This window comes from Pongo abelii, chromosome 15 (genome assembly GCF_028885655.2).
Source record: "Pongo abelii isolate AG06213 chromosome 15, NHGRI_mPonAbe1-v2.0_pri, whole genome shotgun sequence".
NCBI lineage: Eukaryota > Metazoa > Chordata > Mammalia > Primates > Hominidae > Pongo > Pongo abelii.
This window is the reverse complement of record NC_072000.2, coordinates 97352317-97379120: the sequence shown is the minus strand read 5'-3', so window position 1 is coordinate 97379120 and position 26804 is coordinate 97352317. Positions and strand designations below refer to the sequence as shown.

The window sequence follows — 26804 nt, the reverse complement described above, 5'->3', positions numbered from 1 at the left end:
GGGCAGCGTGGGGCCTTGTGGCTTAAGGCTGTCAGGTAGCCACAGGTGCGTTTCCCAGGCAGGGTCTTGGCTGGGTCTTGGCTGGGTCTTGGGGGATGGTTGCTGTGACCTCACCATAACCTCCCAGCACCGGTATTTCTGGGATAAATTTTCATCACCGTCTGTGCTTCAGTAAGAGGCCGGATATCTGATAAGGTGGGAAGTTTCCTCTTTTGTGAGGAGAACAATCCTTTGGGGAAAAAGGTGCGGGGCTGCACTTTCCAGAGGCCCCAGGAGAGAGGAGGCAGGCGGGGTTGGCACAGAGAATGACTGAGAGGCACTGGGATGGGGGCTGGGGAAGAGGCTTCCTTCTACCACCGGTCACCGGGCTGTCAGCGTTGATCGTCCCCCTCCCTCTGCCATAAGATGCAAGTTCAGAGCCAGACCGCATAGACCCAGGGAGGCGGACACTTGACCTCAGTCGTGCCCTTTGTTTTCAGATTTTTGTTTTAAATTTTATTCTCTAGACATTAACAAGGAGGCATGAGTGTGGTTTGAGGACTGGGAGGGATAGGGATGCTATAGGCAGAGGCAGGGAAGCAGCACCCAGAGCTGGGGTCCTCCCATTTTGTTGTGAGCAGGGAAACTGAGGCAAGATGCTTTGCCCCAGCAGGGGCTCAGCTTGAAGGGCCTTCTCCACAGGCCATACTCAGGTCCTTGGAGGGAGGAGGAAGTGGTTTGGGGCTGTGTGGGTGGAGAAGAATGAATTTCTGAGATGTTCCTCAGGGCCCCAGAGCACTGCACTGGGCTGCCTTTGTGAAAGCTCTGGTCCCCAGGGAGGGAAGAAATTCCCAGAGCCAGGAGGCCGTGCCTGCTTCCGGCTGCCCTGGTGGGCGGGTGGAGGGTGTGGGCCAGAGGCTTACTGCAGAACATTAAAGCTGCTTGTCACAGAACCTTCATCACTGCCCCAGGGTTTTGGATATTTTGTTTTTGTTTGTTTGTTTTTTTGTGTGTTTTTGATTGGCTTCTAAATGGCTTGGCTTGGAGACTCAATTGGGATGATTCAGTTGTTTTTCTGCTCCAAGGTTCATATGGAACCAGCAGCCTGATGCCTCCGAGGCTCTGCCTGAGGTTTGGTTCTCAGTGTGCAGACCCAGGCAGGGGCCCCCAGGGCCTGCCCACGTGGGCAAGTGGGGCCATCGTGCCGAGAGGGTCCCTGCCCCAGGCTCGGGGACACTAGGGGCCTCCTGGCCTGGTGAGTGGCTTTCCCAGGGGGGCAACACGAGCCTTCTCCTCGCTGTGGCGCCCAGAGCCACCTGACAGGTGTGGGCGCGGGGTGGGAAGGGAGGGGCCCACCGTCCTCTTCTGCTGCCCCTTCTAGCCCTGGAGTTGCCCCTGAAGGGGTGCTGCGATTGTGATCCATGGGCCATGTGGGGCTGCCTCAGGGGACCTTCCTGGGGTTCTCCCTGAATAAGCTTAGAACTAAGAAGGAAGTTTCAGTCTCAACTGCTGCCCTTTCCCTGTCTTTATCAGCTGGAAGGACGGTAATTGTCCCTCAGATGTCCCCTGAATTCCCAGTCTGCACACAGACTGCAAGGAGAGTGTCCTCTGCGGCAGCACTGCCGCGAGCCCCGCCCACGAGCTCCTGGCCAGGAGGGGAGGCCAGCGGGCAGACCCAGAACTGACCTCACGGCCCCTAAAGTGATGAGTTAGGAAAAACACAGGTCTGATCACAGCACAGCTTGGCTTAAAACATCCCATGCTTTCTTATTGCTGTGACACTGAAGGCCATGATTGCCAGCTTGACCCATGGGGCCTCGGTGATCTGCCCCACCCGCTCCTTCCCTGGCCCCCCTCAGCAGCTGCTCAGGCTCTGATGTGTGTCCATCTCAGCACCTTTGCACAAGCTGTTCCGTCACATCTCTCGTCCCAGGCCCTGCCAACTTTGCACTTTTCCTTCATGCCCTTCAGAAGTTCGTAATTCTTTATCAGTGGCTATTGTCTGCCCCTTCACTGGGGCAGGGTTGTGTCTGCTCCCAGCAGCTGGTGTTCCCATTGCCGCCTGCAGTGCCTAAGTGTTTGGGTGGCAGCGCATGCCCAGTGCTGGTCATGTGCTGGGGCAGCCTTTCATGGGGTGCCCTGATGGCCTTGCAGAGGGAGGACGTGGCTCTGCTGGGCTGCTTGGAGCAGGGAGGGAGGAGGCCAGGAGGGTTAATGAGGCAGATGGCGCTGCCTGATGGGCATGTGCGGTGATGTCTCCAGGTGTCAGCGAGGTTGGAGAGGGAGCAGCAAGGCTGGAGCTTCAGGGCTTTTTCATGCCAGGCTGTGCAGCTTGGACTCTATCCTGCAGGGAGGGTGGGGCGGGGATGGCGGCGATATGATCAGATATAATTGGCAAGAGAGAGGCCCTGTTTCGAAGGGGAGATTGCCAGTGCAAGATGAACTCTGAGCAGCTGAGGACACTGTTTACTCCTTGGAGCCCAGGTGGTTCCAAGGTGAAGAAGGAGCTCATGGCCCCAGGCTCAGTGTTGTGCCCATCCTCAGCCCCAGGTGCCCCTGCATGTGGTCCTGAGTGTCTCCTCCCTCCGCTGCCATGAAGGCTGGCCTCTGAGCAGCTTGAGCCTTGCCCAGCCTACACAGGACAAAGTTGCACTCACCTCCTGGCTCCTCTCAGTGTGTAATCATCTAAAGTGGATCTGGGAAGGAAGCTCCTGCCCCGAAGGATGCCCGAAGAGAATGCACACTTGGCCACACTGGTTCTTCTTGTGTTGTCCCTGGAAGGAAACTATGTTTAGCCTTCAATAGTGCCTCCCCGACCCCACCACCCTCCTGAGGGGACAGGAAGTGAGTGGGGCTGGGAGCTGGTGGGAAGGGGTGACGTTTGGGGCCCTCCCTGCTAGTCCGCCAAGCGAGGCCAGGCTTCGCCGCAGGGATAGACAGCTCCCCTCACCCAGCACAGGCTTAGCTTGGCTTGTACCACGTGGTCACGGAGGGTTAGCTACAGCTTTGCAGCCTGAAATGACAGCCATCACGGCAGTGAGGCTTATGCTGGCTCTCAGTGTCTGCCCTGTGGTGACACGGACTCATCCGTCTCACTGGACCTCCCTACAGGCAAGGGAACCCAATACTGCATAGTCCCTTTTTCTTCTTAAAAACAATTAAAATACCTTGTAGGGTTATTGTTTAATTAAAACCTGCGATTCCCGTAGTGCCTGGCATGGTGTGAGTGCTGCACGTGTGTGTAAGGGTCAGTCAGCCACGCTTACTGTGAGTGCCTGGGGTGTGATGACGCGTACGAGCCACTCAGTACAGGCCTGGCGCCTAGTGAACCGTCAGTCACTGTGGCTTATGTCAATATTATTATTACAGTGACAGTAGGACTACTCTGTCAGCCTTATCTGTGGCCCCAGCTGACTTGAGAGTGCTCAGTCCTAATTGGAGTCAGTGAGGCAGTGATTGTGAAAGTGTCCCCAAATGGGAGATGCATTCTGTGCTAGGGCAGAGGAAATGCCTAAAAGGCAGGGCCAGGTGGGGGTCAGAGGGACTCAAGTGCTGTTCCTGGCCCCACCCTTCACCTGCTGGCCCACCTGGGCCTCGGTCCCCTTTCTTACCGCATAGGGAAGGTGCAGGATGGCACAGAAGACCTTCAGAGCTGTCGCGTCTGCCTCCAAAGGACTACCCAAGGCCGTGGCTCACGTTTGCCCCAAATGTGATTTCACAGCTGCATTGAATCAAACCCTGTCAGCCCCTGATGTTTATTGAGCAGTCGCCAGCACAGGGATGGAGAGGAAGTAGAAGAAACAAAGGTTTTTGTCGTTCTAGGTGTTCAAATCCGACTTGGAAGATAACATCTAAGCCTATCAGAGGATAAATAACACCGTAGAATCTAAGTGGGCTTGTGTCGGCTTTGCCTTTGTGCCTGCTGACCGGTGGGGTCAGAGTAAGAACCATGGGCCCCGGGAAGGGGTTTGTGTTGTCACCAGGGAGCCATGGGAGGGCTCCCTATTTGCCAAGTATGTACCACGTGGCCCATTCTGCCACGGGCCGTTCTCATCTCTTATGTCTTTGGTCCTCATCTCAGTCCCTGAGATAATGGAATTATTTCCCCATTTTTCAGGGGGAGACAACTGCGGCCCAGGGAAGTTAAGTCATTTGCCCAGGGTCAGGTGGAAGGTGGCAAGGTCAGGATCATAGCTCGGAGGGGCTTTGGTGACAGCTGATGGCACTGTGGGTGGTGTGAGTGTTGGTGATTTCAGGGCCACCTTGGCAGGAGGTCATCGTCTGGGATTGCCTCTGACACAGCTGGTGCTGTGTGACGATGAGACTGCTGGCCAGCAGATGCCACGGGAGGCAGAGTTGGACGCATCTGGTGGCCCTGGTCCCAGAGAAACAGATCATGTCCTGTTCTGGGGTGGCTGTGAGGTCAGCCTCTTGATGACTGCTGCCCTGGGTCATAGGCGACTCCTCCCGTGGTGGAGACAGTCCCACAATCTGTCCATTGTGCACCAATGCCAGGCCAGGAATCGCCCTTTCTGCTTCGGGGAGGGTGGGACCATTCTGTGCCGTTAGCCCGTTGCAGTTGCTTCCCCTTGTGGAAAGCAAGCCTGGTCCCCAGGAAGACATGTGACCCTCTTACCAACCAGGAACAGAGCTAGACTTTGTGCAGCCCAGTTGGGACAGGGGCAGGAGAGGCCACCCCAAAGCCTGTGCTCTGAGCCAGCATGTGGGCTGCAGCCCCTCTGCTTGTGTGTGGACGGTCAGGGTTTTTCAGCTCAGGGTCTGGGGGCATGTTGAGTTTTAGAAATATCAATGTTTATCAATAATATATTTTCCCCAAAGTTTTAGAAAGAACTTTTATGCACACTACTTCTGGGTTTCTTAACCTCAATATGATTGACATCTTGGGCTGGATAATTCTGCACTGCTAGGGGCTATCCCAGGCAATACAGGGTGCTTAGTTGCTTTCCCAGCTGCTCATTACCAGATGCCAACAGCACTCCCCACCCTGCCCCTCGTGACAACCAAAAATGTCCCCAGATGTTCCCTGGTGGAGGGAGCCCATGCCATCCCTGGTTGAACATCACTACATTTTGTAAGAGATGGGTCCAGCAGCTCTGAGAGCTCAGGCGGGCCAGTCAAGTTGTTTCTGATTTTTGTGTGGACACTGAGGCCTCATTGGGTACAGTTTCTGGATTTTAGTGTTTGGAATCACACACCAAGAGGACTAACATCTTGTGGCTTCTTTTCTTCAGTAATATTAGTACCTGCGGCAGAAAGGACACCCTGTTTTCTGTTTCCTCCTGGTTTGTGTGGGTGGCATTACTTCCCAATGTGTTTCTGTGCTGCCTGTGCAGGCTGTGTGCCCGTGATAAAGCCCACTGTGTCTGCCTTTGTCTTCATGTAATAAATCCCATTGCCACCTCACCAGCCAAGAGCACAGCCGGCCAGGTAAACCACGCGCTGGGCCTCTGCTGACCTCGGCCCTCTGGGATGGACAGAGTGAGGCATGAGGATATCCTCTGAGCCCCTCCCTGTAGGTCCCTGCCCCAGGCCCCCCACGCCTCCTGGCAGCCAGCCCTGGATCTGGCCCTGGCCCCTACCCGTTTGTCTCTCCACTGATCTGTGAGGTCATTCATCAATAACTATTATGTTCATTCAGCAAATCTTAGTTGAGAACTTACTGTCTGCCAGAGTTCCTAAAAGACATTACAGATGCAACAATGAATAAGACCTGGTGGATGCAGCCCCTGCCCTGCTGGAGCTGTATCTGAGTGTGAGTGCATCGGATGATGACAATAAAACATAGGTAAATAGAGGACAAGGTAACACAGCCCCAGTGATGGCGAGTACTAGGAAGAAACACCGAGGCCTGGGAGAACAGGGAGGTCCTTGTTACTGATCCTCTGAAGAGTTGACATTGAGCTGAGGCCTGAAGGGCAGGACAGTCAGGAGGGGAGCAGGCAAGGGGGCAGCACCCGGCCAGGCCCTTCAGTGAGACAGGACGGAGGCGCAAGGACCCGCAGTAGCTGGGTGCAGCCGGAGCACGGTGGCTAGGGCTGTCTGCAGTGGGCTGGCAGGAGCCAGGCTGAGCCTGGGCCTGGTGGCCTCCTGGGAGCGCTGGGTGGCTCTTTGAGGACACAAAATATCGTGCCAGCTCCCCTCTTTGATGGCCCCAAGTTGAGCCACAGACAACGTGCCATTTTCTAGTTCCCAAGCTCTCTGAGGAGGAAGGGGCCCTGCCCATTGCAGCAGTCAGAGGTCAGGGAGGAGCTCCCGGGGCAGCAGGATGACTCCCACTTCTGAGCATGCCCGCAGCCACTGAAGAGGATGGCTGACATGTGGAACAGAGGCCAGTGTCATCCACGGGGTAGACGTCATAGCCAGGTCACCCCTGGCAGCAGGCGCTGTCTGTCTTATTGTGCACCTAGAGCCTGTACCAGAAACTAGAAGACTCGGGTGGCTGGATGCAGAGGTGAGGAGCCCAGGGGTCCTCTGGCCTCAGTGACCCAGTTGGCCTAGGTCAGCAGCACCACTGCAAACTGTGCCCTGATTCTGGATGACTGTTCTCTCTCTGCAGACACTAGTTTGTAAGCCCTGCTGGCTGTGACTCATGTTTGCAAACCCAGCAGTGCATCACATGGACAAGGCAGGGGAGCCCATGGGCTACCAGGAGGCATTGGCTTATTCTGGGAACTGAAAGTCAGACTCGGCCGGGCGACTGTGGACCAGGGTGGGGTGGGTGGGGCTCCAGCAGGCATGTCATCTTTGGCCTTGATGTAGGGAAGCTGCTCTCCTGGGTATTATTGTACACAGGGGAGGGGCAGCTGCACAGGCCCACCTGAGCAGGTGTGTGAGAATGCGTGTAGAGGTTCAGACAGGTGCTTAGGGGGTGCGGGGCTGCTGCTGAGGTGGGTGGAACCCAGCTCCGTGTGACCTTGGGCAGGCAGCCCCCTTCTTGTCCTCCTCTTGTTCAGCTGGTAGCTGTGACAGTGGGCCAGATGACCGACCCCTTCCAGCTCCATCTGCATGGAAATTCCAGCTGTCCCTTCATCCTGCGGGATCTTTCCCTGGTCACCTAGAGGACCTGACTAGTGCAATGGTGCTGTGACACAGCATGTGACATTTGTCAGGGGAATAGCTCTGGCTGGGCACCTTGCCTACCTCCCGCTGACAGAAGGTGGAGAAAGCTCATAAAAGTTTGGTGTGAAATCTGGGGACAGAGGGGAGGTATTGTTTTCAGTGGCGGGCCTGGAAAAAGGGGGAGTTTGCTGTCTCCAAATAATGGTGTCCTGTTTCCTTCCAGCCCTCTCCTCTGTAGCGGTCAGGGTTATTTTTTGGCCTGAACACCATTGTTTTGCGTGGGTCTTTCTGCTGGCTCTTGAACAACAGTTTCTCCCCCAGAGAGCCTGCGGTTTCTCCCAGCCGTGGCTCACACCACATGCCAGGCAGCTAAGTGAGGAGCATGACACTGTAATGCCTCAGTAGCCCCCGTGGGAGGATGACCTGAAGTGACCATTGTGGGTGGCACCCACCTTCAGGATGGGGGTGCCTGTGACCTGCAGGCCACAGGAGACACAGTGGGGTCTGCATGCAGAATCACATTCAGGGTGCCCCGTTTGTGTGCTCGGGCCCCTGCCCTGCTCCACCCCACACAGCCCCTTTTAATGCCTTCCCCCAATCTGGAATGGAGAATCATGTACAGTTCATTCACCCTGGAGGCTGGAGCCTGGTTGCTTTGAATCCCTTGTTCTATATTCATTCTGTTCACCAGGGAGGCGATGGGTTGTTGTTGGCGTCTGCTCCAGGGAAGCTTCCCCAGCCCGTCCCAGGGCTCCAGCGTTTCCCCTATCCCTTGTTGGGCCTGGGACACCGAGTTTGACCAGCTTGCACATGGACTGTGAGTTTGATGGATCCTAAGTGTGGCTTGCCCTGCGCACCACTGCTGGGCTCTCAGCAGTCCTGAACGAGCTGGCACGTGCATTTGGAACAAGTTTGTGAACAGAGTCCCTCTGCTGCCCAGCCAGCTGCTTCCCATCTTGGGGGGCAGCCATCAGTTCCAGTGGCCTGGAGCCTTTCCAGGGGGTTCTGTGGGACTGAACACAGACAGTCTTCCTCGCTACACAGCCCCTGTACAATGGGGCTGTACGGTATGCCCTGGAAGTGATCTCATCTTAGTCTTTTGCAGGCAGCCTCATTCTAACAGCTGCATGTTAAACGGCCTCCCTGTCCTTTTTACCAAGCCAGCTCTCTACTGGTGTACACCTAGGGCATTTCTGATCATGTTTTAGAAACATGCTGTAGTGAATAGCCTAGTACATGTATTTTTGGGTACACAGGTGAGGAATTCTGTAGGATAAACACCTAGGAATCGGGATGCTGAGTTTGCGCATTCTGCATTTTGGCTGTTGTCCGGTTTCTCTCTGCAGAAGCAGTGCCAGTTACACTGCCACCAACCAAGGACTGGTCCCTTTCCACCACCTTAGGAAGTGTCTCTAATCAGTTTACCTTGGCATGGAGTCATAGAGTGTTGGAGGGTGCCAGGATCCTGGCAGTGTCCTCCTCTTGCCTGTTGGTTTTGCCGCTGGGAGCTCCAGGCCCTGGGAAGGGTGGTGTCATGCTGCCTCACTTGGCTTGCCCGGACCCTGAATCTGGGCCATCTTGCCCCTGTCTGGTGCTGTGTTCTCACACTTCACTTTTCTCTTCCGCACTCCATGTCTGACCACCCCAGCCTGAGCTCATGGGTTTAAATATTGGCTCTCAGGAGCTAATAGACCTAGAGGCAGATTGCATCAGAGTTTTCTTTTTGCCAGCTCTACCAAATCACAGAGATCACTGTATAAAAGATGAAGGCAGCCCATCAGTTCTTCCTGAACAGTGAAGTCCAGCACACATACCCCTAAGGCCAGCACCACATCTGACACACCACCAAGACCGCATCCATCCCCAGCTCCATCCTGTGGCCTTGCAGGCTGCTGGACTGGTCACTCCATAACCCATAGCTGTCCTTGTCACTTCCCAGCTCAGGACCCTGTTGCTTTAGGGTCAAGTCCAAACTCCTCAGCTGGTCCGTCTCCTGCTGTCTACCTTGTCCTCACTTTTCATGTTGAGACTGCCGTCCGCCCCAGCCCTGCCAGGCCCCCAGCAGGCCCGTGAATGTACTGGGCTCCCTCCCCCCAGACCTCTGCTTTTGGTGTCCCCTCTGCTTGGAGTGCCCTTTCTCCCCTAGCCCATGCCTGTGGCCCTTTGTGGTTGACATCACCAACCTCAGCAGGCTCCTCCCCAGCCCCCAACCCTGTGCCCCCCGCACCCACACTTCCCTGCTCCTTTATTGCTGGTCAGCCCCACGCCTCTCCTTTGCTCAGCCACATGGCTGCCACTTAGGAGCCTCTGGGAGGGTGGGGAGAATGTGGCTGCTCTATAGCTGAATAGGTGACATCCGTCACCACACAAGCACGCACACACACACACACACACACTCATATGCTCTCACACTCATTCTCACACACGCACTCACTCACAAGCTCTCACATACACGTGCTTCTCAGAGGCTGCCACTCTTTCTGCTCTCGTACTGTCTGGGAGGCCTCAGGCTGAGTGCTCAGACGTGAGAGATTTCTCTGGAATACAAATGAGGGTTGCTTAAGACCCAAGTGTCTGCTGATGGGGGAGCTCAACTCTCCCAAGGAGCCATTTTAGAAAAGTTAGGAAAGAAGGAGTGAGGAAATGCCCTCAACACACTAGGACTGAATCCAGGCAAAACAGAGACCACAGGGAACTGCAGCCTCAGAGGACAGCTTTGCTTGGACTGGTGGTCGGTGCCTGTTGCCAACGCACAGCTGTCCACTGCCCATCAGGGTGTGCCTCCTGCTGGCCTCCCTCCCTCACCTGTGGTGGGCATGGATCTCGCTGGCTTGCAGGCGACTGGGATGTGTGTAGTGACCATGCCGTGGGTGTGCTCTGAGGACAGCAGGCCCTGGCTCCTGCGTTTGAATGTCTCTGGGCCTGGGAGGCATCTGGCTCTGTTCAGGGGCCTAACAGCTCTGTTTTTGGTTTGTTCATCACATCACAGAATCAAATAATCTAGAACTTAAGAGGCAGAAAGGATGTTATAAATGAGTTATTCTAGCCCACACGTCTTACAGATGGGAAACTGAGATACAGATAACTTAAGTGACTTTCAGAAACACGCATAAAGTGAATGGCAATTCTAGGACTTGTAACCCAAGTTTCTTGACTCTGCATTTGTTTCAACTTGCACAGTGCCCCAGGACCCATGCGTTGGGGTTAAGTTAGCCAGGTGTAGCTGGGCTGCAAAAGATTATCTGACAGTGATGGGCAGGTAGAAGGCTTGGCTGACTGTCAGGGACTGTTACATAGGTTGCATGCTGCCCAGCCCAGTGGTAGGCTTTGTGAATGGCACCTTGGGTAGCTAGGCTTGGTGGTCCTGTCCCAGCGTACAGTGGATGCTGCTGCAACCTTCTTTTGGCTCTTGAGAGCCCATCTCCAAGGTTTACCTGCATGCATCTCCAACTCCAACCCTATGCCAGCCTGGCTGCCTGGCACATTCTGTTGCACCCAGGCCTAGTGTGGATTTCCCAGGACTGTCTGTGGCATGTGGTTTTCTGTAAGCTGTAATCAACAGGCAGGTGTTCTGGGAGGTGCCAGGAAGGCTTTGTCTGGGGGATGTTCGGCTGGCCTTGGTTGATGACAAGTTAATCAACAGGGGTTGGTTTCACGGTTGCAGTGGTCTGCCAAGAGAGTTCATTACTTGTCCTTCCCAGAAAGCGTTGCTTGGCCTGGCCCCACCCCCATCCCCATGTGACCTGACCTCCCAGGAAGAGGCTTTGCTTTCTGCAGAACCACATTTTCTGCCTTCGAAAGTACAACTGCTCTTGACACTGTCGTGTCTGTTAGTCCTCCCCCTGCAGGGGCCACTCCTTCATTCAGCAGCTGCCCTGGGAGCCCTCCTGTGCATAAGTGCACTGCTGGCCCTGACATGCTCTTCCCCCTGCGCCATGCGGACCCTCCTCACAGAGGCCCTGTGGACTGTGGCCTTCAGTTATGTCATGTATTTACTGTCCTAAGGGGTGTGTGTCTTCCATTTGCTTTCATCTGTCTTGCTCCAGGGCTGGGAAGAGATGCAGAGCCTCTGGTCCAGCTGTGGCTTTGAGGGAACAAAGAACCAGTGAGGAACAGTGGAAATGGAGCTGCAGTCTCAGCTCTGCCACTCTCCCTTGCGACCCTGGCCTCGCTACCACTGCCTTTCCCCTTTCCAAAAAGTTGGGGGCTGGATGAAGGGTCCATCTGGGTTTTGCTAGTTCTGACCATCTGTGCCTTTCCCTCTGGGAAAGGAAATTGCAAACTGGATCTACTATTTTTTTTCTTGGATGCTCTACCTCGTGCTGACCCCAAATGGAACACACCCGGCCTCCCTGGACTGCCAGGCTGGTGGCCTCGCCTTGGGGTAGTGAACATGAGAAAGGCTTCCCTTTTTCCTGAAATGCCGCAGAGCAACCCTGGCCCTAGTTACAGTTGAGATGCTTTTCATTTCGCCAGGCCTTCCATGCCTTGGGTCTTTGACTGGAGGGCTCTGGAGCCAGAGGCCCTGGGTTCAGACCCCATCTTGGCCACTGCTGGCAGGGAGAGCCCTGGCCACGTACTAGGTGCTTTGAGCCCTACTTTGTTTTCTTTTTTCTTTTTATTTTATTTTGAGACAGGGTCTCACTGTAATGCCCCGGCTGAGTACAATGTCGTGATTACGGCTCACTGGAGCCCCAACCTTCCTGGCTCAAGTGATTCTTCCACCTCAGCCTCCTGAGTAGGTGCGCACCACCATGCCTGGCTAATTTTTAATTTTTTGTAGAGACAGGGTCTCGCTACGTTGCCCAGGCTGGTCTTGAACTCTCAGACTCAAGCAATCCACTTGCCTTGGCCTCACAGAATGCTGGAATTACAGACGTGAGTCACCACACCTGGCCAGGCCTAGTTTCTTTGATTATCAAATGAGGCTGCTAACGGGATCTACATAGGGTTGTTTTGAGGGGGAAACATGTCCATTCCTGCAAGGTGTATAGGTCTGTGACCTGTGCGTGGTGAGCATGTTTGTAACTCACCCTGGAATCTTGGTAGGACCCCCGTCAAGAGGCCAAGGCTTCAGGAACCAGAGACTTCCAGGGTTTCACCCGGTGCTGAGTGCAGAGGAGCTGGTGGAAAGGCCAGGCCTTGTGGCCCTCAGCTGGGCCTGGCTGTGCTCTCAGGAGGAGCCAGGGGAGTGAAATTGTGCTGAGTGAGCCCAGGGTCACTTCCTTTCCCATGAAAGCCCCTGTGAGTACTTTTAACAGCCATAAGGAAGTAATTTCAGTTCTTCTGTCAAGGGTAGAATCACTGGTGTTAATGGGGTAGCCAAGTGTTAACACACAGGCCCTGATGCAGTGGATCCTAGAGTCAGCTGGGAAGTTTCCTCTGGGCGTGGCATGCTGGATTCGCCTTGGTGCCAACATCTATCTCCTTCTTGAGCCAGGTGGTGGTCAGGATTCTAGAATCCTGTTGGGTTCAGTACAGGAGGCTGTTGTCATCCCCAGCCGATGCTGCTGTGGCCATGGGGGAGGTGACGGAATTGTGCCCCCTCTGATGCTTGATCTATTTCACGTGGAAAGCTGGAGTCCTGAGAAGCAAACTCCAGGCAGGCCCACGCTGGCTTTCAGGCCTGTGCTTGCCGTTTTTTTTTTTTTTCCTGAGACGGATTCTTGCTCTGTCACCCAGGCTGGAGTGCAGTGGCACGATCTCAGCTCACGCAACCTCTGCCTCTCGGGTACAAGCGATTCTCCTGCCTCAGCCTCCTGAGTAGCTGGGATTACAGGCGCCTACCACCATGCCCGGCTAATTTTTGTGTTTTTAATAGAGACGGGGTTTCACCATGTTGGCTAGGCTGGTCTCTAACTGGCTGGTTTTGAACTCCTGACCTTGTGATACTCCCGCTTCAGCCTCCCAAAGTGGTGGGATTACAGGCGTGAGCCACCGTGCCCAGCATTTTTTTTTTTAGTTGGAGTCTCACTTTATCGCTCAGGCTGGAGTGGAGTGGTGCGATCTTGGCTCACTGCAACCTCTGCCTCCCATGTTCAAGCGATTCTCCTGCCTCAGCCTCCTGAGTAGCTGGAATTACAGGCATGCACCACCACGCCCGGTATGCACCACCACGCCCGGCAATTTTTGTGTTTTTATGGGGGGTTTTGCTATGTTGGCCAGTCTGGTTTCAAACTCCTGACCTCAGGTGATCCACCTGCCTCAGCCTCCCAAAGTGCTGGGATTACAGGCACAAGCCACCGCGAGCCACTGTGATATGTCGAGTTCACTAGCATTTAGCTTTCAGGTGCTCCCTAGCCTTTCTGGGGATGCACAGCAGTTCAGTCACAGAGCCTGTTTCTGTAGGTGACCAGGTGCACTGCAGTGGCCTGGGATTTGACACTGGAATGGCTGATTTTGAATCCTGGCAAAGCCCCCCAGCTGGTTGTGTTTGACCTTGAGTCAGTCACATTGCCTCTCAGAAACTTGGTTTCTTTATTTATAAAATGGGAATAAAAACAGAGACGTTTGCTCTGTAAACCATGGGGCTGCTCTGAGAATCAAATGCAATATTTTGTGTCACTGCCCTTGTTGAACCAGAAAAGTGCTCTACTTGTATACTGTGGTGGATCATTATGACTATGATTTAAAACATCCATGCCTGAGGAGCCAAATCTTGGGGTCTTTTGTATTTTCATTTCAATTTATACACCCAAGAAAAGTGAAAACGCATGTTACACAAAAATTTATACACGTATGTTCACAGCGGCATTGTTCCTAACAGCCAAAAAGTGGAAACAACCCAAATTCCATCCAATGATGAATGGATAAACAAAATACACTACACCATGCCGTGAAGTACCATTTGGTCTTAAGAACGAAGAACTGCCTCACGCTGCGACATGGATGCATTTTAAAACACGATGTGAGCAAAAGGAGCCTGTCATGAAGGACCACACATCACATGGCTTCGCTTGAAGGAAATGCCCAGAATAGGCAGATCTACCCAGACAGAAAGTAGATGTGTGGTTGCCAGAGGCTGGGACTTGGGGCTGAGAGTGAAAGGGAATGGGATTTCCTTCTGATGGGATGAAAACGTTCTAAAATTGAGCTGATCATTGCACAACCCTGTTAATATTCCAAAAGCCCTTGCTTTGGGGTAAATTGCATCGTATGTGAATGATACCTCAATCAGGCTGTTTTTAATAAAAATCCTATGAGGTAGGAACAAGTACAATCTCCATTTACAGGTGAGGGCTGGGCTTACAATGAGGAAGGCCCAGTTAACTGGGCCTGGCGGCCTCCATCTCCCTGGCATGCAGCCCCTTCATGCCATCAGCCCTCACTCTACAGAGAAGGGAGCTGAGGCCCAGCAAGGAGGAGGGGTTTCCAGGCTCTGGGTGGGGTGTTTTCCTCCCTTCCAGCTTCCCCACCCACTGGAGGAGAGATTTCCTAAGCAGCATGTGGAGCAGGACCTTCCCAGCCCTGCCATGGTACCCGCTTGGTGCTCAGGCCGTGCAGCCCAGTGGGCAGAATTTCAGCCCCTGTGTCCTGAGTGAAGGAAGGAGCAAGCTGTTAGGATGGGCAGGGCTGGAGCCCGGGACTTTGTCTCTGACCAAAACCTCTCAGAGTCTCAGTGTCCTGAGAAAAATGGGGAGAAACCCTGCTACCCTCACTGTGCTGTGGGGGACCCACAAATATAGGAAGGTTCTGCGAGACCTGCCAGGACTTGCCTTGCGCGCAGCCGTCCCTGCTGGCTTAGGGGTCAGTCCGGGCCTCTGGGCCTCTGCCAGGTGGGTCACGCACAGGCTCTCCTCAGAGCACAGGCCTAGGGCAGATAGGGGCTGGAACTCACAGAGGTTTCCAGTTTCCATGATGTCCACTTCATCTGTTTCTTTTTCTGTCTTGTGCTTTTGGGGTCACATTTAAGAAATTGTTGTTTAATCCAAGGTCACGAAGATTTATGACCGTGTTTTCTTCTAAAAGTTTTATAGTTTGGGCTTTTACCCGATATCGTTTTTATATTGAAAGAAGCAGTGTTTGAAAACCCTTTTGTCCAGCAGTGTGCATATAGCAAGTCCCAGGTAAGTGGCCACTGCCTTTATTTTTAAATGATTACTGATTATGATCATTTTTATTTATTATTATTATCCTTAATATAATTAATCTCTCGTTGTCTTTCCCATCTGGGTAGCTGGCTCTTATTTCTTCTTGAAAGATAGTGTTGGTGTTTGAATCCATTTCTGGCACACCTAGGGGTGCAGGGTAGAAGGGGAAGATCTGGTTACCTGCCTCCCATTTCACCCCAAACTTTGTGTTATGGGAAATTAAAAATATTTGAGAAGAGAGAATGCCACAACGTGCTCCCAGGTACCACCTCCCAGCCTCATGCATCAGCAGCTGCAGCCACTCTCAATTCATCCGTCCCTCACCTACTTCTGTCCCTGCCCCCAACCCGGATTGTTTTGAAACACATCCCAGATTCCTATTTAATCTGTAAGTCCTTTTTGAGTTGCATCTCTGAAAAATGAATCCCCTGGAAGGTCGCTGCCTGGAGCCTCGGCTGCCAGTGGGGTTGGGAGGTTGTGTTGCACCCCAGCCATCAGCAGGAGGGTGGGCATGGGCCAGAACCACAGCCCCCTTCCATGGGCACAGCTGGCTCCTCTGGGGTCGGCTGCACAGGGCAAGGCAGGGTGAGCCCAGAGACCTTGCATCAGGTTTGGCCATAGGAGCCCAGGTGTTGCAGGGTAATGAGAAGCCTTTCATTTTTGTGTCTACAAACTCCTTTCGCATCCATGATCTCCGTGATGCCCACAGCAGCTGTCTCGGGTAGGCTTTATTCAGAATGGACCTTACCCAGGACGAGTCTCAGAGGGTTAACTCCAGATACAGAATCAACGTCAGAGGCAGAATCTTAACTCAGGACTCTGACAGCATTTTCCATTAGAAGGAGCAAATCCCTGTGTCTCACTCCCTGCTCATTTCCTGCCTGTGAGGATCGAGGAGGAGAGTATCTCTGATGTTCATCTCATTCTGCTCAGATTCTCAGTGGCAGCTTAGCAAAGGGCCACTTGTCTCTGTTGGCATCATTCCATGGGCTTGGGGCCTCTGAAAACCCTGAGAGAGCTTGTGCTATAGGCAGGCACCGTGACGCTCTGCCCCAGGTGTGTTCCAGCCCTCATCCTGGCAGGGGCTGAATGTTTCTGCCTAGAGCCAGGCTGCCCTTGTTAGCTCCAGGACCCCACTCTTGGTGTCCTTTAGCTGGCAGGCCCTGCGAGGGAACATGTGCTTACCATTTGCCATGGAGACGGCGGTGCCTTTCTTCCTTTGAGCAATGATAAAATGGTACGGGGTGCTAACCCGCCCAGCAGATTGGTAATTCTAAGAGACTTGTGAAAAATGCACGAGGCCCTCAGTATAATAGATAAGCTGGAAAGCTTGGCACAAAGTCCACTTGTGGATAGTGAGGTGACTGGAAAAATTCTTTGCCCTCTCTGTTCCCATCCCAGAAGAGATTGTGTTTAGGAAGAATTTTGTTAATGCTGATGCTTTCATCCCTAGTCAAAAGCTTGTTGGCGCCTGCTTGTCAGATGTTTTCCCCTTTGGTTTCATGTAGCCTCTTTCCCTCATGAGTCTAGCTTAACTTCATGTCTTAATGAATCTGAGTTCTCTCTTTAAAGGTCACTGTCCTAACGCATAAACATGGAATCAGAATCGCCCTCATTTATTCAGAGCTGAGCGGAGACTCTTCTTGGGACTTCGAGGGGAGGAAGGAGCATGTCTGTGTTCTAAGCGGCCTCAGTTGCTGAGGGAGAATTGGGTCGTCCCATCCACGTGCTCGGCTGTTGGCCCCCTTTTGGAAGGAAGGCAGCAAATGCGTGGGTGGCCCTCCCATTGCCTGGAATGCCTCTAGCTGGTGGTCCATCCCGTTCTAGAACAGCTCCCCTGTGCAGCCTTCAAGCTTACCTTTACAAATACACTCTCCATTTTCTCAGTCTGTTTATACCCTTGGAACTAGAGGGCAGCTTTACAGAGACCCTAAGGGCATCTGTAGTATTCTTCATGTCACAGATGAGGAGACTGAGACCCTGAGAAGCCAAGTGACTTGCCCAAAGGTGACTCTGAGAGGTGACGACACCAGGCGCCTGGGTTTCTTGACTCTAGGTCACATAGCCTTCCCACTACACCAGGCTGCTTCCTGGTGTGTTTAGGGGAAGGGAGTGAGGACAGCCAAGTGCCTTTAGCTCATAACCGAGGACATGAACTTGCTGGCCAGGACTATAGATCTGGCGGGGTGAAGCGGAGAAGGCTTTTGATCATCCGAGTATCTGCTGCACCCCACATAATGCCCTGAGCACTGTCAGTGATGTGAAGTCTCTTGAGTGGATGACCTTTTTTTTTTTTTTAAGTTCCATGGTACATGTGCACAATGTGCAGGTTTGTTACATATGTATACATGTGCCGTGTTGGTGTGCTGCACCTGTTAACTCGTCATTTACTTTAGGTATATCTCTTAATGCTATCCCTTCCCGCCTCCCCCCACCCCACAACAGGCCCCAGTGTGTGATGGTCCCCTTCCTGTGTCCAAGTGTTCTCATTGTTCAATTCCCACCTATGAGTGAGAACATGTGGTGTTTGGTTTTCTGTCCTTGCGATAGTTTGCTCAGAATGATGGTTTCTAGCTGAGTGGATGACCTTTTAATGTTGACATTTATTTTTCTTCCTTTATTTTTTTTGGAGACAGGGTCTCACTCTATTGCGGAGGCTGGAGTGCAGTGGCACCATTGTGCATTGCTGCAGCCTCAATCTCCTGGGCCTGAGTGATCCTCCCACCTCAGCCTCCCAAGTAGCTGGGCCTAGGGGCTTGTGCCACTGCACCCAGCTATTAATGTTGGGCTGTGAATATGATTTCATACATATGTGTGAGTCTCGGCGGGGAGGGCCTCATGAATGACCTGCTCTCGTGGAAGCATGGACTGCATTTAAAAGAACAAGCTCTGATGACAGAATGGCGCCGAGAGGGGTAGTTGCCCATGGAGAGCCCCCAAATGAGACGAGGGATCAGGTGTAGGCGCTTGGGTGAGGCTGAGACTGTCAGGAGAGAGGCACTGGGCATGGCCGCTTGGCCCCAGGGCAGCTCTAGATAAAACCTTCCTTAAGGAGACTCCTCGGCTAGTCCCCACGCTCCATGTGGGCAGCAGACGTGGGCTCTTCTGCATCAGTGCCTGGTTCACTGTCTACAGGCAGTAGGTTGGTGGCCAAATGGCTTGCTGACGGCCGGAGGGTTCTGCCCTGCATCTAGGTCCTCGCACTTGTGTGCAGGGAGAGGATGGCTAAGGGGTGAGGAGAGTCACAGGCGTGAGGACTGGAATGCGAGGCCTCCCCTAGGTTACGCCGGCCACCGAGGCCAGAGGAAGTCTTTAAACATTCAGACAGAAAGACAGAAAGGAGCCCAGGGCCAGACACTCTGCCGCGAAATCCAAGGAGAGACCGATTTCAGAGAAGAAGTGGGAATATGAGTCTCTGGTTTTTGTGTTAAAAGTGGCTTTTGGCTTACCAAGTGGTCGCTAGGACCAAAATAAGTTCACTGAAGAAAAATAATTCCAAATGGCTCTTTCTTTTTGTCCATAAGGTTCACTAGGAAGGCAGCACTGGGATGCGTTTCCCCGGGCTGTGCGGGCCTCACTGACAGGCTGTGGAGTGGGTGAGCGGAGGGCAGAGGGGCTGGCTGGGCGGAGGAATCACGCTGGCATATCTGCTTCCTCCGGCTGTCATAACCAAGTATCACAAACGGGGAGGCTTTTAACACTGCAGGAATCTCCCAGCCCTGGGAGCCAACAGCTCCAGTCAGGGCGTCAGCAGTGGCTCCCTCTGGAGGCCCTGAGGGCAAAGCTTCCCTGCCCTCTCCCGGCTCCCGGTGGTGGTGGGCACCTTCCGCCCTGCTTGGCTTGTAGGCGCGTCACTGCAGTTGTCTCTCCACACAGCCTTCTCCCTGCGCCTGTGTTCAGATTTCTCTCCTAAGAAATCCAGCCAGGGGATTCGGGCCCACCCATATGGTGTAGTCCACCCATATGGAGTCCTAACTCCATTCCATCCACTAAGACCCTGTTTCCTTATAAATAAGGCCATATTCACAAGTGCTGAAGGATTAGGACTTGAGAGGACACAATTCAACCCACAGCAGCTGGTTGAGGCCTTCTTCAGGCCAGCTTTTTCCCTGAGACCCCCCTCTCATCACACCAGCATTCCAGTTTTGTCCTTAGAATCATGGAGGTTGAGAGCAAGGGTGGGCTCCTTTGCTATGTCAGCTCAGGTTGGTCTGGCCCACCTGGGTGGCATGGGGTTCTGCCCGTTACTTTATTGAGTTCTGTTCTGGACAGCAGTGTCTTCCCCCATGTAAGTTAGGGTTATTCCCCTAAGAATATAGTAAGTTCCTTAGAGACTGGTTTTTGTCAGTTTCTCTTGCATTTCCTTCGTGCCTACCCCAAAGCTAGTAGGTACGGAAGTGAAATACTTGAGGAGTGTTGGGTGGCTGGTGCCCACCCTGTGGCCTGTTTCTCTCCGCCACACCTTCCCGCAGACCCTCTGATGACTCCTGGCCTCATCCCACTCTCCCGGGAGTCCTTATCAGTGCGGGACATGGGGCCGCCACTCCCAGAGGAGCCAGCGCCTGGAGTGGATCTGCTTCCCGGTGAGGTTTTGTCCGGAGTCAGGCGGCCTGCCTTGAGCCTGGTTGCAGTTTCCTCGCTGTCTTCCGCGTGGTGCTCTATTTCTGAGTTTGGCCTAGTCAGGCCTCTCTCTCAGATCTCCAGGTGACTGCTCGCAATGCCCCGGTGCTGGAATGAGCCATCCTCCACCAAAGCCAGGGCTGGAGGGTAGGACGGGAATGGATGGACGTGCAGAGGGCGCGAGGGGTGAGTTGCTACCTGGCCCTACCCCCGCTCTAACCAGAGCAGCATGCTTCCCTTTCAGGAGTACATCGATGCCCACCCTGAGACCATCGTCCTGGACCCGCTCCCTGCCATCAGAACCTTGCTTGACCGTTCCAAGTCCTACGAGCTCATCCGGAAGATTGAGGCCTACATGGAAGGTAGGGACACGTGTGGCACCGCATCCGTGACAGGCAGCCACCTTTGTGGTCATAGAGTGGCCACGGCCTGAGGTGTAGAGACAGAGGGGTCTTGTCTTTTTAAGCACTTTGGGGCAGGAAGCATTTGAATTCCATGGGGCAGTCGTTCTGGGGAGGTCCTTTCATTGTCCTGTGACCAGCAGTGAGGAAACAAAAGCCTCAGGGTGCTCTTGCGGAAGGGGGCTCTGAGGGTTTTGTTTTGCTATGTTGAAGCCATGGGTGACATTGAAGTGTCCCGGTAACACAGTGGCTGCAGAGCAGGAGTGTGTGTAGACAGCTCAGTGACAGGCAGGCAAGTGGAGTTACGTAACTGGGCGGAGGACCCAAAGAGAAACTGAAGGCCTTTAATCAAACACGTGGAGATGTAATGTGGCTGCTGGACCTCACGGGTCTCCTCTGTTCTGGAAGGCAGGGGCCTCCCTCTTCACCGCGGCGCCTCCCCTGCCAGCTGCAGGCGCCTGTCCCTGAGGGCTCACCCCGACCCCTCCCCACCCCTTGGGCAGGCACAGCCAGAGAACTCAAGGCGGCATTCTCAAGGTGTTTATGTGAGAAAGACTTTGTGGATTCATGTTAACAGTAACCTCCTAGTTCACTGCTTGGTCCAGGTGTGCCCTGCTGAGAGCTCTTGTTTAATTTTAAGGAAAAGTGCTTGGCCTGGGCCCTAAGGCTTTGTGAGGATTTATCCTGGGGTCAAGGAGGCAGTCCCTGCTCCCTGCCCTGCAGACCATGATTGAGGCCTAACCTGGGTGCCTTGAACTCTGACCTGGATGGTGACTTGGCCTCGGGCATAATTTCCTGTGATGGTGACCGGTGGGACCAGTGGGTACCATTTGGCTCACAGCTCCAGAGGCAGACCATCTGCATGGGAGTCTGACACCACCATTTATTGGATATGTGTTGTGTTCCTGCCTTTGGGTTAGGCCTTGTCCTTGTGTTCTCCCTTTTGGTACTCTTAGAAGTGGGCATGATAAGCCTTCCCATTTTACAGATGAATCCCAGAGGCTCTGAGAGGTTAGCAGACGTGCCACATCACGCAGCATTCAGGTGGCTCTCTGACTCAGCCAGGTCTCTCTGACTCAGGCTCCCCGGCCCCTACTCCTGAGCTTGACTTTCATGTCCATGGCCACAGGGCCCTGGATCTAGAAGAACCTGAAATGGGTACCACTGAGGACCCTGGCCTGGAGAGTAGGTGAGTCCTTGGTTCCCTCTCTAAGGAATGTGCCCTGCAGAAGAGCTGGCTGCTGGATTTGGCTGTCCTGGAAGGGCTCCCGAGGCCTCTTTCCCTGAATGCCTGACACACTGGTGGGTGCAGAGAATGAGGGTGTCATCCTGGTGCCCAATGTAGACAGGCTTTCTTAGCACACACCAGCAGCCTTTATTTGCTAGGCCTGGAGTGATTGGCCTCTGCTGTGCACTTCACCTCCCTTTGCACTGTCTTCCTGGATCCATCTAGAATCCCAGATGGGAAGAAAGAGCTGTACATTCCCTCCTGGGGTAACCTTCATCTCAGTCTGCCATGGGTGAAGGTTTGGTCAAATTTGGGAAAGGGAGTCAACCTCTTTCCAGAAGGTGTGCTTGTTGGACACTGCCTGTGTGAAGAGCAGGAGGCTGTATTAGAACATGAGAAGGCCCAGTAAGTGGAAGAAGGTGGCAGACCAGCAGCCACATCTCATGTCCCGGATAAATCCATTTGAAGAGTGATGGGTTTGGGTGGGATTCGAGAAGGTACCGCTGAAGGGCCTTTTGGAGCCAAAAGCACAGGCTCTGGCATGTGGGTCCCTGTCTGGGCTCTTGTTAGCCATGTGGTCTCGGACACATCAATTATATGAGTTCTGCTGCTGTTCTGGAAGATGTGAGTGATACCTGGTTCAGCCATGGGGTCAGGGGTCGGGATACCTGGGATGATGTCTGCAGAGCACTTAGCATGGGACCAGCCCACTGGGTCACCCAGGAACAGCAGCTGCTCCAGCTGTTCCCACCACGATGGCAGGACCCCAGCATCCTAATTGAGTCTTCACATCCATCTTAGATTTTTAGGAGTAGAAGACCAGGGCTGGGGATCAAGGGTGAGCCTGGGCTCAGGGTGTGAGTGTGCACGGTGTGTTCAGGGAGCAGGAACCTGGTGATGAGGTGGACCGTAGGAAGTCACATGCTGAGAGGCAGGCCCACGAGGTACCTCTGTTGCCCGCTTGCCTGGCTTGGAATTGGGCCTCTCCTGGAGGCAGTTAGGAATCAGGTTAGGAATTTTAAGCAGGGTGTGTTCTAGTTCATTGGGAGATTAGAAAGTTCAGGAGCTGCCCATAAGGGGAGAGCTGTGGGTGCTGCAGGAGAGGGCCCAGTCCTCAACAGGTCCAGAGAGAGCGCTGTTGACCAAACCCTAACGCATGCTTGGTTCTAGATCAGCAGGAAGTGTAGGGTGGGTGGGCCATGAATGTTGCACGCTGGGTTTTCCTTATCGTGCACGCCGATCCTGGGCTTGTATTCTTCCAGGAGAGCGGTCAGAGGCTGGGACTTCCTGGAGCCCTTTCCTGACCCCCAGTGGCTGTCCATTCACCAGCACCGCTGGGTGGGTCCCTGCTACATGCCCCCACCAGCTGCAGAGGCAGAGATCCTTCCTGGGAAGCACACCCTGGGCCCCCCTCCTCCACTGCCTGCTGTTCCTGGAGGCACTCAGCCCTTTCAGGCGTACTGTAAATGGCCATAATTACCCTTGAAGTTCCCTCAGATAATCACAGCAATCCAGTGACACGCTTTTGTTTTGGGAGAAGGGGCTTGGCGAGACTTCCTCCGGTTGTCACCCCCCCTGCCCCGGCAGTAAGGCTGCTCTGTTTTCAGAGAATCTGGACAGCTGCAGGGAAAACAGAGCTGGTGGGGGACGGGTGGGTGCTTTGGGACTGCTAGGATCCTCATTGATGAGCAGGGGGAGGGAGATGACCAGAGCCCCTGCTTTGCGGTGGGGGTGGGCATCTGGGCCATGGCACAAGGGGAGGCTCTCCCAGGAATAGCAGGCAGAGCCCTTGGATAAGGGTCTGTGCTCAGGTGGGCCGTCTGTCTCCCTGCAGAGCATCAGCCGTGGAGGGTCTCTCCCACCCCAGCTCTGCATCCAGGAGACAGATGAGGCCTGCTGCTGGGAGCTCCCAGCGTCGCTGTCTCCGGGCAGCCTGTGTGAGGTCACTGCCTTCTCAGTTCCACATTCCCAGAGCTCATCCTTGTCTCATTCAGAGCCTGGAGGGGAAGCAGGGTCATTTCTCTGCTTCAGCTCTGGCAGCTTCAAACCCACCCACTTCGTATCAGTTAGCATTCAAGTTGCTTTAACAGCAGACCTAAAATAATGGTGGCTTAAATGCGACAGAACTTCCTTTCTCTCTGATGTAAAAGCCCGGAGGAAGGCCATCCAGCATGGGCACGGGGGCTGGGACCCTGACTCCTTCTAGCTCCTTATTCTTCTGTGGTCTGCCCATCTGGTCCTGGGTGATGGCTGTATTTCCAGCCCTCACATCCAAGATCTAGACACTAGGATGGAGAGGAAGACTAAGAAAAAGGAAGCAAATGAGAAGGCCTAGTTCTCTTTTAAGGAGGGGTTCTGGAAGCAATCCAGTGACACGCTTTTGTGCTGGGTGAAGGGGCTTTGGCCAGAATTAGTCACATCCTAAGCTGCAAGGGAGTCGGGAAATTGAGTCCTTGTTCTGAGCAGCCACATGCCCAGCTACAATTTGGGTTTTATCACCATGGAAGAAGGGCTAGAATGAGTTTTAGGGGAGCATTAGCAGTCTTCCAAGACATGGGTCCCTGCCTGAGGACCCACCTTTCCCATGGCTGAACAACCTTGGAATTTCTCCTCTGGCCTCAGCCTGTGACCTCAGCAGCAGTCCCCTCTTTGTAGCAACCAGCATCCTGGAGGCTTGCAGAATGACCCACCCCGGCATGCCAGGGCCCCACCTTTCCCTCATAGATGACTGCTTCTGGGAGGCAGCCATGCCTATACCCATACCCATGTCCCTCCCCACACCTGCACCCCCTAGGCAGAGGCACAGGCAGCATTGAGCCTGGATTCAATTCAAACCAAGCACTTAATTCTTCCTAGAAATTAAGCATTCCCTGGTGCAGGCCTAGGGGAGGGAGGGAGGAGGCTGCAGTGACAAACATTGAATTTGCAGGCTCTTTCTCCCATCAGCAGCCCACTCTGCCACCCAGGGCCAGGGTCCAGAGATGGAAGCCTCAAAGCCAAGGCGTGGCTGTGCCACCCCAGGGTGAGCGATTCTGGGCAAGGCTCTAGCTGGCTCCCAAACTGGCTGAGAAGGCACCATGTGTGAGAAGGCACCTGGGCCGTAATTGCACGGCGTGGGTTTGTGTCCCTGTCTTCAGGGACAGCAGGTCTCAGACCATTGGGCAACAGGATGGAGAGATCCTTGAAAGCCCTGACTGCTTTGGGGTGATGGGTGGATCTCCTGTTCTTCTTCTGTTAGAAGTTCTCACATGTCTGCTCTGGGGGTGACAGATGGCCTGTTTGGGATCCCAGGCCTCCCTGGGGATGGGGGTTGCATACCACAGATTGAATGCTTCTGCCTGTGGTTTTACGGGAATTTAATCGGGGCTCATCTTAGAGCCCATTTGAAAGTGGGGTTGAAATTGAGTAGTCTGGATACCAAGCAAAGAGAAAGTAACATTCCTTAGAGCCTGGAGACATAATTCCCCAAAAAGCTTCTGCCTTGGAGGTGGGCGTTTGTGATTGGTGGGGAGCAGCTCCCAGAGGCAGGAACTGGCTCTCAACCCTCGGGGAGCTGCAGAGGAGTGGGGGCTTGGAGTCAAGGCCTCAGACCCTGCCCATTGCCACCACCACCCACTACCCCTCCCCCAATTGTGTGGCCTCTCTGAGCTGTGCGTCTGTCAGTGCTTAGGCAGGTGCTTAGCGTGCCAGGCACTGGGTTAAATACTTTACAGATAGTAGCTAATTTAATCCACTTAATGACCCTATGAGGAAGGTTTTGATTTCACCTCCGATTTAGAGGTGAGGATACTGAGGGGCTTTGAGCTTAAGTTACTTGAGGTTACAGAGCTACTGGGCAGATTTGGGATCAGAATCCACACAGTGTGGATCTGCTCTTAGCCAGTGGTTCCCAAGCCCAGTCCTTCACCCCTGTGTGTACCCCTTCCACGTCCCCAGTTCCCCTGTGGCTGATGGAGAGGGACCGAGGCAAAGATAGGTAGGGTTGGGGCTCTGCGCCTGCAGGCGAGTCCTGCCCAGGCTCTCCTGGTGCTGGTGGCATGGCCGTCGTCCATGGGGGTGCCCTCTGGGGTCCAGGAAATGATACTTGAGGGCAGCCACACATCATGGCAGGAAAGAAGGACCTTGTCGCTGACAAGGCTTCCAATCTTAGCCCCTCGAGGGGCTGGGCCAGTCACTCTCTCCTGAGTTGTTCGCTCATCTGGGAAGTGGGTCGCCAGTGCCTCGGACGTGCTGAGTGGGCGTCTCAGCTGGTGGCCCCACCCCAGATCGGGCAGAGCGACCCCTTGGTGTGCACCTGCCCATGCCTCCCCCAGTGTCAGCCTGCCCAGACCACAGGGCTGAGGTGAGGGGACAGCGTGCCTCATCGAAGGGTCTGGAATGAGGGAGGACAGGGTGCCAGGGAGGTAGGGTCCTCTCAGGGGAGGTGCTTGGCTTGTGGTTCCCTTTCCTGGACTTCAGGGATGTGTGGGAGCACCACTGTTTTTGTTTTCACATCGGCTGTTGTCTGCCACCCAGGCTGAGACCCACCCTTTCAGTGCAGGGGAGGCTCTGCAGAGCAGGATTGTGCTTTTGGCTCCCCTGCCCTGGGGCAGCTGAGCGCCAGCTGCAGACCAGGCCGGGTCGTTGCCTTGTCAGCATGAGGCGGCAGCTGGGACCAAGGCCAGTCCTGGTCTGAGTCTGCATGAGCCTCCTTCCTGGCACCTGCTGTGTGGAAGCCAGTGCCCTCCCCCAGTCCGGGAGTCATGGGGTGAGGAAGAAATGGTGCCCCAGAGCATGTGGGACCAGGTCTGGCCTGCGAGGGTGGCTCCTCCTGTCCTTGAAGCTGCTCTTTCCCTCAGCTGCAGGGTTCCCCCTTTTCAGATGGGGGGTGTGGAACCTTAGAGAGGTTATGGTAACTTAATTGAGGTTTCAGAGCTGGTGCATCTTCAAGCTGAGCTCCATGTTGATGCCAAAGCTCACCCTGTTCCCTTACAACAAACATCTATTTTACGGCTGATTCTCAGAGTCCCTCCCATCTCCCTGCCCTCGGCTGACCCTTCCGTGGGTTCTGCTCCTGTCCTCTGGAGCCAGGGGCCACCTGTGCAGCCATCCAGGCATTCACATTCTAAGACAAGGCCCTGTCAGCCCCCAGGACCTGGGAATCTTGGAAGCATCAGTCCTGCTGGCCGGGCTCTCAGTTGAGGCAGCAGAGGCCAGGGATGTTCAGGGCAGGACAGGGCCTCAGGGAGCACACCCCCAGGTTCACACTGCCCCATCCCCTTTCCTGCACCCCCACAGCGAAAGCCAGCTCCACATCAGGCCCGCAGGCCTACTTGCAGCCCTTTCTGTGCCGTCTCCTCTTCCCTGGCCTAGCTGCAGCAGGGGTCCCTGGAGAGTAAAGAGAGCTTCCCCACTCTCCCTCCGGCA

The 26804-nt window shown here is 54.2% G+C and overlaps 1 protein-coding gene across 5 annotated transcripts in view; it reads left to right on the top strand.

Annotated features, from left to right (window-relative positions):
- The window catches only part of ITPK1 (inositol-tetrakisphosphate 1-kinase), a 179275-nt gene that overhangs the window by 108227 nt on the left and 44244 nt on the right, over positions 1 to 26804 (top strand). For all 5 annotated transcript variants that reach the window (XM_063715713.1, XM_063715715.1, XM_024231475.3 and 2 more), the window contains one exon: positions 20014 to 20131. In XM_063715713.1, coding sequence (XP_063571783.1) covers positions 20014 to 20131 — 118 coding nt within the window. The remainder of the gene's footprint in view (positions 1 to 20013; positions 20132 to 26804) is intronic.